The following is an 11,813-nucleotide window of genomic DNA, read 5'->3' on the forward strand; positions in this document are numbered from 1 at the left end:
CAGTATTGTGTATTTGTACTTTTCGAACTAAAGTCATATTTGTGATTATTTGTATAGTTTTAATTTTGTGCCAGAAATGATTTTTTAATACTAATAATTAAATGAATCATTTTTCCTACACCTAAAGTTTGAAATCATGTATTTCTATTCAAAAGCCGTTTTTGTTTCTTGATTTCACGTTTAGGCCATGTGCTTGGATTTTGACGTCTGAAGGTCCTTTTAATGACGATTAGATACTTGTTTTGTCTATATCAACTACCAAAACAAATGTATTGAAGACAAATATATTACTAACTCTAAATTTGTTTAATATACAATATAAGCAGTTATATTGAATTTGTGGAATATACTCCTTAAAAAGAAAAAAAATACATTCATTCATCAGATAAATGTGACACCTGTGTTTCACAGTGAATGCTTTATTACACACTTTGTGTAGAAATTGCATTGGGAACACGAAACAATCTTTAATTTTCTGAATTAGATTTTTAAAAAAGTAGAACATTTCACAGGTGAAATTGTTCATTCTCAAGGCACTTTTGTTATATGACTAAAACAACAAGAAACAATAACAACAGATGTCAAAATATTGGATCAACTCACATTTAAAGTCAAAATCAAACCACTCGATAACCACAGCGGTTTCATATTAATGGTAAAATATTCAATACATCTTAAGAAACATTTTTTATCTGGCATCTTTTTAAACAGATGCCGTATTGGTTTTGTTGAACTGATGAACAGAATCCCTTGGCCGGTGGGTTGTAGTTCAACAATCACAATTAAACAAAGAAGCAAATCGATATGTCATTAATGATTCTTTCGCGGCTGAAACCGGGTTCAAGAAAAACTTAAGCTTTTTTCGTTCTGAAATCTTTAGATCCTCGTAAAATCTAGTTTAGTTTCCAAGATGTAGATGTAGAGTCAAGAACATGAAAGTCAGGCTGCGCTTGTATTTTTGTTTCTTCAAAATATTTCAAACAAAACTGGACGCCATGCAATCAGAAGTTTGATGAACCTACAACATATTAAAATTGTGTCAATAATTATTCTTATTCTTATGCTCAAACAGACTACGAGTAGATATAATTTATAGTACGCGCCAAACAAAACAATAACTTCAAATGTATTTATTGATACAAAATATATAAAAATCTTATGTTTAAATACAATTAAATCATTTTGTCAATCTGCATGTGCATACACAAATACATGCACATAAGCAATTGTTTTGCCGGTTCTTCTTTGTTCTTATTTTTGATATAAGACTACATAATTGTGATTTAAAACTCGCATACACAAAAAATGAAATAAAATAAAAAATGAAGAATACAATTCTTAAATTAAGCATACAGTTCAAATTGTCATTATTGCATTGATTCTACAAAACAATAAAAGTTACAAAAAGTTTAAACTGCAAAATACCTGAGTGTTTTTTTTATGTTTCTCATCCATTTCCTGTTTTAATTTTTTAAACACGTTACTTGGTAATGCCGCCGGTCGTCTCAAGAAACGTTTATTTGACGTATGTGAGTAAACAGAACTTCTTATAGTATCTGACCCACTCAAGTTCCGACGTAGCGACGAATCAAGTTGTGTTCTAATGAGGTATATAACCTACAAATGACCGGAAGAGAAGATTTCATTGAAAATATAGAGGAAGATGTTTGACGTCAATAATTGTTCAAACTTTACATATGTGTATATGCTACATACGCTAAACGCATCTTACTCCTTAAGGTCTATATGTTTGTTAAAAAAATGGCAAATCTTAGGCAAGATTTGAAGGGCACCGTTCGTTTTTTTTTTTAATTTTCAATGGTAATATTGAGTAAATACTATTTATCTATTGTAAAATAATTGATCTTTCTGTTTAATTATCACATGACACATGTAACGTCGACACAGAAATCACATACATAGTTATACTATTTACTTACCTCTTCGTTTAGAAAGCAAAACAGGAAAGAAACTACAAAACCCTGAAATTGACAAAATGACAATTTTGAAACATTCTATGTTACGTTTGTTTGTTTGTTTGTTTGTGTGTGTGTGTGTGTTTTTTTTTTTTTGGGGGGGGGGGGGTAGACTTTGATAAGTATAAAAATCCAGCCAACTTTATCTTGGCAAGCCACTCTACACGTTAACGTACTCCCTAAAAGTTAGAGTGGGGAAACGCTGTCGGACCCACGTGGTGTCTGGGAGTAGGCCAGAGCGTCAACACAGCAGCCCAGCCGCTAGTAGGACATACTCTGACTGAATTCTTTGGTCATGTATCCCGAAGGCTAGGCTCCGCTGCCTTTTTTACGAACTGGCATTATTAACAGAATCCCCGTAAGGGGGCGGTCGTGCGAGATCGGTAAGGATAGTCAAGACCGTAAAAAACCCCAATCATCATCCTGGTAAGCTAAACCGAATCACCAAAACATATGAACAATTAAGTAGCAGTCTTTGTATGAATCATGCAAATTCTGTAAAATGTGATAATTCCAAAAATATCTACATATGTTTATTTTTGCTACTAAGTTGCTTTACAGGTCTAAATGATGACATGTATAATTATTCATTCCAAACAGGCTGCTTTTAAGAGATAATTCACATTGAAGATCCTACAGTTTCTATTGTATTGTAGTGTCATTTACAGAGTTATCTCCCTTAAATTTTAAATTCTACAGTGGCTTCTATATGATGTTTATTTCTTAAGAAGAAGGTTTCTATGAAAAGACACATGATATTTTTTATTTACTTAAGCATTTTAAACAAAATAATCAAAAATAAAAAATTGTAGGCTTTCCAACAATGTTTCACATTTTGCATGAATCTTAGCAGGAGTGCTACTTAAAACTTTTCAGTAAGCGACATTTATTTTTATAGAATACAAGTATCGATTTAAATCGAATATATAGGCTTTCAGAAATCATAGAAATTGATACAAATGCTATTCTTCTAAATGCTGTTAAAATGACAGGATAATGCCGGAAGTTACAGTAATTATTTTGTTATTTCAGTCTTACATTTTGGAACTATAAGACGTTTAATTGAATTAAAGTAAACATCTGCAAAACATATTTTTGGCTGATTTGGGCAGAGAATAATGTTCAAATTTAATAAATTTAATTCAATTGATCAGAGATGTTGAAAATATATTTGGTATGTTTTCTAATTTCGTAACAAATCAACTTCCACACCAAGTAACAAACAGACACCACTTTAGTTAAACACATTAATTTATTGTAACGGAAAGAAAAGATAAGTGAATATAAGTCGCCCACTTTGCAGTCCCAATCCTAGACATTAAGTTTAACACTACCTGTAATGAAACAAGCACTGCAGATAAAAGGTTGTAGATATGAACTAATGTTTCATGACCAACTGGTTTATAGGGTATGGCTAAGTACTGTATACCAAGCAGGGGGATGAGCATTAGTGTAGCCCGCATCGATCTTCTGTAATTTACAAGTATGACACTTAAAAGTCGCTCGACAAGATATGAAGAAATAATTTACATTTACATTCTGTATGTAATCAGGAGTAACAAGTAGAAATTAATCATACGAATTTAAATAAAAAAATGTTGAATGCATTTACTATAGAATAAAAAATATGGCAGATAAGTTTTGTTTTTCTCACTGATCCTTACAGAAATGAAGGTAAATTTAAGTTTATTGTTTAAATGACACGAACAAAATATAGCACATTTGATCTACCTTAAGACAAATTAACCATGAAATTTCCTCGTATGCTAATGAGTTTGAAAGTAGCACCTTGTTAAAAAATAAGAATATAAATAGAAATATATTCGAATCTAGGACAACTGATATTATGCAATGTCGTTGTGATGTCAAAACATGTCAAATTTGGAATAATGATATTATGCATTACTTAAATATAACATGGCATCATTTTAATAAGATTCAAGACGAAAAGCAAAATTGCAACAGAAAGCACACATACAAGTAGGAGCTTACCGGACATGAGACCTGTCAGACTGGTTTACAGCAAGACCCTTTCTACACAGGATTCTTAATACATTAACAAGAAAGAAAGTATTCATCTACAACCAAAATGGAAGCAATTAGGTATGACTTTTTTCTTGTCACTTATTTGCTTATGTATATATTTATATTCCGAGACGTTAGCATAATATTGATTTGTTGTGACATAGTTTTCCTTTTATCTTTACATTATTTTGATTACCGCTATAACCTTGGTTCCCTTGATTACTCTTTCAATAAGGATATAAAATAAACAGTCCGGTGCCCTAAATTTCTTTCGCCCATATAAAATAATATATGATAAATATCTTTTTTGAACTTTTAAATAAATTCGGTACACCAGCTTTTAAAGAAAATGCAAAACGGGGAAGATTCTCTCCATAACTATCTATTGTTGGTTTAATCTTGGAACAAATCGCCTGCATAAAGGTTCAATTATCTCGATGTCAGGTTCAATTATGTCGGAGGTCGGTGACCGATCGTTATAAATTAGAATGTAAAAGTATGTTCGTTCAAATTCATCTCTGAGAAAAAAAAAAACACTTTTAGATATTAAGTCTCAGTGCACTCTTAATGTTATTGTTCTACTGTTGAAAACATTGCAGTAAATTTTAACTAGTGGTTTGTTATGAAAATGGCATAAGCAATGTTTCGAACAAAGTACTTACAAGGAGTTCCAGGACTATTGGGCCAAGTAGTATCCAGTGTAGTTTGACCTGCCCATGCCAACAGCTGTATAGAATTACGAACAATAACAATGACAATTTTAGATGGTCAGTACAAAAATGTCAAAATTTGATACTAATTCTACAATGTTAACAAAAAGGCATATATCTCATTGATATATTGCTTCATTTATCATGTTTATGGTTACATCAAAGCATAGTGATTTTGTATACATATTATTTACTAACTACAGAAGAATGACCCGATTACTTACACGGCATCGTTGACTTTAGTTTTAAGTCGAATGATGAAATACACCAACGTCTGTATAATTGGTATTGCTAGAATAGAAATACAATAACAAAATCGAAAACGAACCAACAGGAAAAACATGATAAACTTAAGTCTTTTGTAAACAGTGTTAATGAACATAAGATGTTCTTTTAAAAGCAAAAACAGTTCTGTAAGCCTATAGAAAAAACAGGATTTGATTAATGACGATGTTGTTACTTCGATATTAACTTATATGTAACAATAGAAGAAAACGACTGTGCAATATACTATTGTTTATGCATGGGAGCAACGTCCTCTATTGAAAACAAACATCGATGCGTTTCTATATATGTACATTCTTAATAAATGTAATTATCGCCCACCTTAAAAATAAATGCGAATGACAATCTTTCTTAAATTCAAATTTTGATGTATCTGTTAATTGAATAAATCGAAGATGATATTGTTGTCATCTGGAAAGAGTTATGAAGAACAAATGGCTATACAGTCAAAGATTAAAAAAAAGATCAAAAAGAAAAAAAAAGGTTCACTGTGTACTTGTTTATATAAGGATGTCTGAATTAATTATAAAACTGGTCCATAACTCTGTTCCATTTAACAAACAGATAACCATCCAGTTGGTTAAATAGTTATTTGCATTAAGTTTGTGAACATTTTTCCAAGCAATTACTATTTTGCATATTCTTGCAAGTGTGATATGATATTCTGCAACGATGTAGCATAAAATAAGTTAATGCACATCGCCATATCGAATTTTCACCTGAAAAGGAACAAAAATGAATACATGAATTGGTGGGGGTTCTAGTAGAATATGATATTAAAGCTCGTTAAGCAGTCAACATGGCGTGAAACGTATACGAACAGAACAGCTTATTCAATTTGCATTGGTTAATATAATCCATTACAGAATATCGTATCACACTAACAAAATTATGCAAAATAGTAAGTGTTAGGAAAAATTTTAAAAAATCTAATGAAAACAGTTATGAAGTATTTAAATATCTACGAAAGCTATAATACCTTTTAAAGCTATTTATGCAATTATACATACCCCAGGCCTCCGACATACCAGGTGGTCATCAAGAATAAGATATACATATGTATACATACCCCCAGGCCTCCGACATACCAGGTGGTCATCAAGAATAAGATATACATATATACATATATATATATATATATACATACCCCAGCCCTCCGACATACCAGGTGGTCATCAAGAATAAGATATACATATATACATATATATACATACCCCAGCCCACTATATAGCACATGGTCAATAAATGCATTTTATTGACAAAGGTATAGGCCAGAATAGAATGCAAATATAACCCTTCACAAAACATCCACGCATAATTGGAGCATGTTGCAAATTGAGCCAGTACGTGGAAAACTCGACACCATATCTACAACAAATATCGCTATGATAAGCAAGTAAATAAACAACTCGACATACTATCTACAGCAAATATGAGTGAAAAAGAAACCCTAATCAGAAATACATGAACTAATTCACATAGTAAGTTCATTTGTGTCTTATTGTTTCAGCAATTATTATTCATAATCAGATTGAAATTTGGAGATTTGAGGTATAAACTTTTATGTTCTAATTGTTTCAATTGACAAAATGTAAGCAAGCATGTTTGTTTTGTTTATGTTTAAAGATGATGTTGATTACATACTATATGTGTATTATACTATTTGTGCAATTGTGTTAATAAAAACTTACTGGATTCTCTAAGAGGATAGATGGTTGCGTTGATGTTGACGCATAGTAAAGTATCCACAGCAGAGCAGCCAGTATATATGACAATAACATATGTTTATGTAGTGTTATTCTTGGGCATTTTAGCTCTCTGAAAACAAAATAACCCGTAGAATTCTTTATTTGAATTATGATGTTTTAAACTAAAGATAAACCAAATTATTCATGTTTATAATTGATATGATCAAATAACTTATATATTTTAGAATATAAATTCGTATGAAATATTAAACAAATTTATTTAGAAATTGTAACGTGCAATAATAATTGCTATTTTGTCATAATAGAAAAAAAGATGCAATTTATTTTTTTTGTGATTTCACATATTGCATTATTTGAAAGATCATAAGAATTTCTGAATATCCATTAATGTTTGATTGATTAATTGATATTTAATTTAAATAACAAAAAGAATAAGGATAAAATAGCAGTGATTTTTAATAGTTTCAAAGAGTAATCAAGGGAACCAAAATTTTAGCGGAAATCAAAAGAATATAATCCAATGACAATGACCAGACACAGAAAACAGATAAACACAACAAGAACATAAAATTACCAAATAATACATACAAAGTCACAAAAGTAAATGAGCAACTTAGAATCCACTAAAATGGGAACACGTACAAGGTGCACCGGTAGGGTAAGCGTCCTTTGCTTTTCTAGAAACACCCGCCACGAGTTGCTTAAGACTTAAGGCTGACTGTAGTATCCTCTATCTCAATTTCTTTGGGATATATGCGATTGATTAAATCCCCGAAACTAGGATTATTAAACAGATCTGCATGTAGAGGAGCACAATTTGTTCCCAATTCAAAACGCATCCACCACGCTGGACATATATGTTGTCCATAAAAAATTCCAGCATTTTGGAAACATCTTCGGTATATTTGGAAGATGATTTAGAGTTGTCTTTTTACAAAGTATGAGGAATCTCTGCCAAGAACTACATGGAATTCTGAATCATGTTTCACTTTGTGAATTAGTGTGACGGTTTAAGTCCTTATTCTGCTGAAACCTTAACATGTATTGTTGGGGAGCAGTCTATGATAATAAAATCGGAAAAATGTCAATAATTAGAACTAAGTAGTTTACAAAGCTCAAACGACTTACAGGAAAATTAAAATTCCCAATCTATGATCAGTCATGTGGGTAAATAAACGAAGCCTTCAAACTTCCATACTTTCGAACCACTTTGTCGTAAAACTCATATTATATTGCCGAGCAAATAATAAAAGGAAATATGATAATTATGATAATAATAAAAAAAATCAGGGATATCACATGATAGTATATATTTATTTTTTAACGGATTTAAAATTTAAGTCTTTTGCCATTTGAATTGGAATACGAGTGCTTAATTGCTGCCAAATATTTTTTTTTTGGGTTTTGCATAAAGAAATAAAAAAATCACTGTTTGTCCAATATAAAGAAATATTTGTTATTTAATTGAACTTTATCACACAATACTTTTTTTGGTTAAAATGACTGTATTTACCTATAATAGCAGAATATACCTAAGGCAACTCCAAGTGACACCATAGAAATGGCATAGCCGCCAAAGTATATATTCAAAATTGTTTGAGCTCGCTGAAAAAAAAATCAATAATCGGGATGGAATAAATTACTAATACTACATTTCCATAGTTAGGATTAAAAAAGGCAGAAATTTATCATTCATTAAAGTACATATCTAGTAAAATAGGGGAAATATTTATATTTGTTTCCAATTTGACGAATCTTTTGAAATAAACATGTTGGGAACATTTCTCTTACTTGTTTTTTTTCAAAGAAGATGGATCCTTACCATAGAAAGATGCAAAAAATTGTTTGTAGTTTATGTGAAATATCTTTTTACAATATTATATCAATCGCTTAAGTGTTATAAAAAAATAAAATAATAATAATAAATAAATAAAAAATGAATAAATAATAATAAAAAAAATAAATAGAGCAAATGATTTTAAATTTAGCGCAAATATTGTGCTACATAAACCAATAACGAGAATGAATGTTGATTTTGCAGCCACATGCAACAAGGATGATACTTGTTCGCTCCATATTTTTTCCAAATATTTATTAATTAAAAAGAAGCAAAACAATTGTAAGAAAAAAAACTGAACTTGAAGTTAACAAACGTACCCTGAATGGACCAGTGTCAGGAGGAGATGCATGGTCTGACAATGATTTATTAATATACGTACCATGAATGGAACAGTATCAGGACACGATGTAGCATCACCATGATTTGTAAACATACGTTCCCTGAATAGGACAGTATCAGTGCCAGGTGTAAAGTCTCACCATGTTTTGTTAGCATACGCACCCTTAATTGAACAGTATCAGTGCAAGATGTATGGTCTGACCATGATTTGTTAACATAGTACCCTGATTGAAATATTATTAGCGCCAGGTGTATAGTCTGAATATGATTTGTTAACATATGTAACAGTAGTATTACATGGAGTATAATTTGAGCATGTTAAATTGTATACGTACCCTAAATGGAACAGTATCAGTACACGGTGTATAGTCTGACCATGTTTTGTTAGATTCTGGATGTCTATACCATGAACCATCAATATTACAATCTTTGAAGGGTAACCCTTAAATATAATGATAACATGCATCTAATTGGTAACAATGTATCATTTGAATGGTATCATTCTATTACTTAAATATATCATATATGCGAATTTAACCTCCGACCTCAAAATCATTTACAGACAGAAAATCCGAAGGTAATTCAAAGCAAGGTTTCGTTTATTAAATGTTAATAGCTCGCATCTGAATGTTTTGTTAAATCTAAAAGAAAACAAATTTTAGCTGTAGAACTGTAAAAGGCATTAGATGTTTTCAAAATATCAATATGCACATGTAATCAACTTCTTTGAATGATATAAGTTTATCATTGAAATGATATCAGTTTATCATTAGAATGGTATAAGTTTATCATTGGTGTGGTATCAGTTTATCATGAGAATGGTACTAGTTTATCATTAGAATGGTATACGTTTATCATTGGTATGATGTCAGTTTATCATTGGAATGATACCAGTTTATCATTGGAATGATATCAGTTTATAATTGGATTGGAATGATATCAGTTTATTATTTAAATGGTATCAGTTTATCATTGGGATGATATCAAGTTATCATCGGAATGATATCAGTTTATCATTGGAATGATATCAGTTTTTTATTTTGTTGGTCCTAAACTAAATCAAGCGTTATACACGCATTGCCATGAAATGTTTAAGAATCAAGATGAAACATAGCGCATCTCCCAAATAATAATAAGGATTTTTAAATACTACGCATTAGATGGCTACGTGTCTCGAGTTGATAATAAAGGTAAATTACAAAATTACAGAATTGATGAACTAGGCAATAATCAAAATAATATTTTCAAATATCTATCTGCACTAGTTCACTGACATTGTTTAGTAGTAATGCTGTTCATTTGGATATTAGAGACTTCAAAAAAACATATTTCGTTCTTTGATATTAATTTGTGGATCGCAAGTGAAATCTGTTATTTCATTTATCTCCTTACCCGATGGAACTGAGTACACCGATAATTCCTGAAACGGACACTTACAAATATTATATATAACATTATTTCCTTACTCATGCTGCTTTTACTTTCTATTCTTATCATTAATGCATTTTGCCTTCAGCCCCAGGCAAAGTTTGTTTACTCCTACAAATGGTAGCACTACACCAAAGAAATCCTAAGTAAATCATATGAGACCTAACATATTAGATTGAGTATAGCAACTCATGGTTGTTATTTAAAAAGAAAATATGTTTCCGACAAAATTATGTAAGAAGAACTTTTCAATTTAACACCAGTCTGCTATACACTTACTTAGATGACATTGTAGAATAATTATAAAGACAACATTTATAAATACACAGAGATAGAAACACAAATCCCTTCCAATACGTTGGTTATTGTTGTTTGTTATTACTTGGTTTATATTTTCTGTTGTAGAAAATGTTTTATCTTTCTACAAACATATTTTGAGCAAATATTAAAATATTACTTCCTGTAATGACATTAGGAATGCTCATGTGAATTATAAGACTTACATATATACTATATTTGTTTCCTGTAACAAAATGTTTGTTTAGTCATAGCCTACAATGGCAGAGGTAATGAATTTAACTTTACAATAGAGCATTTATATACAATTAACCAGTAGTACATTTTTAGCTGTCTAGTGGACAAGGTGATGGTCTTAAAAGGGGACAGAAATCTAATTTGAAGTATATACCAAAAAAAAAAAAAAAAAAAAAAACCAAAACAAAACAAAACAAAACAAAACTGGCTAAAATTGTAATTGGTAACATTATTATGTGACTTCAAAACATAAATTTCCTGACAGACAGGAAATATAAAATAGTTTAATGGTGTATCTTTCATGTCTAACACATGCTCTTGTAAAATCCAATAAAACATTGTTAATTATGAGTATTATCAATGCAAATACCGTCTGTGTTACCAAAACGATGAACAAAGAATCGAGGACATTTTCCATAGACTCGGGTTCCTACTTTTGTATAGTTCCAACAGCTGTATCCATCAAAAGTTGCATTGCAATATATCTGTCCTGTAAGAAGGCAAAAAAAAAAAAAAGATTAAAAAGATGTTGACATATAGCTAGCCTCTATATTTGCGTTTTACACATTGGTTCTCCATCTCCATGCTGTTCGAGATATCCGTATATTTAGAGGGAAGAAGTGTGTGTGTATGTGTGTGTGTTCAACAGATAGCATAAAAAAATAGCATCAATTTGCGATTTCGCATTGTAATCTTTTCTTTTTTTAACAATTTTTTTGTCCTCTTATCATATGTAGCTACGCCTCTGATTTTCTATCTCTAAGGATTTTACCTGATGATTATATAATTCAATGATTTAGGAAGGCATATTCGTTGTATAATGCAATAAATGTAAACTAATTCGTTATTAAGCCTAGATATTACGTAATATTTCCATTACTGACTAGTAGGGCATGCAGTATTAGGTCTGCTACAGAGAATATCAGTATTCTAAGTTGTCCTGATAAACAAATCGAAAACGGTCGAT

At 30.6% G+C, this 11,813-nt stretch overlaps 1 protein-coding gene across 1 annotated transcript; it reads right to left on the reverse strand.

The window, feature by feature from the left end:
- Window positions 1–310: 310 nt before the first annotated feature.
- LOC148600257 (calcitonin gene-related peptide type 1 receptor-like) lies at window positions 311–8,978 on the reverse strand. The gene is made up of 11 exons (XM_088558126.1): window positions 8,925–8,978; window positions 8,219–8,310; window positions 6,688–6,814; window positions 6,211–6,364; window positions 4,936–5,002; window positions 4,664–4,727; window positions 3,969–4,054; window positions 3,311–3,446; window positions 1,941–1,982; window positions 1,426–1,617; window positions 311–1,018 (listed from the first exon to the last, which is right to left on the reverse strand). The coding sequence occupies exons 1-11, from the start codon at window positions 8,976–8,978 to the stop codon at window positions 977–979; spliced, it is 1,056 nt and encodes a 351-aa protein (XP_088414252.1). The 3' UTR covers window positions 311–976.
- Between the last annotated feature and the right edge of the window lie 2,835 nt (window positions 8,979–11,813).

Source organism: Perna viridis, chromosome 13, assembly GCF_037379345.1.
Source record: "Perna viridis isolate PV_CMFRI_1.1 ecotype Kerala chromosome 13, ASM3737934v1, whole genome shotgun sequence".
Classification (NCBI taxonomy): Eukaryota; Metazoa; Mollusca; class Bivalvia; order Mytilida; family Mytilidae; genus Perna; species Perna viridis.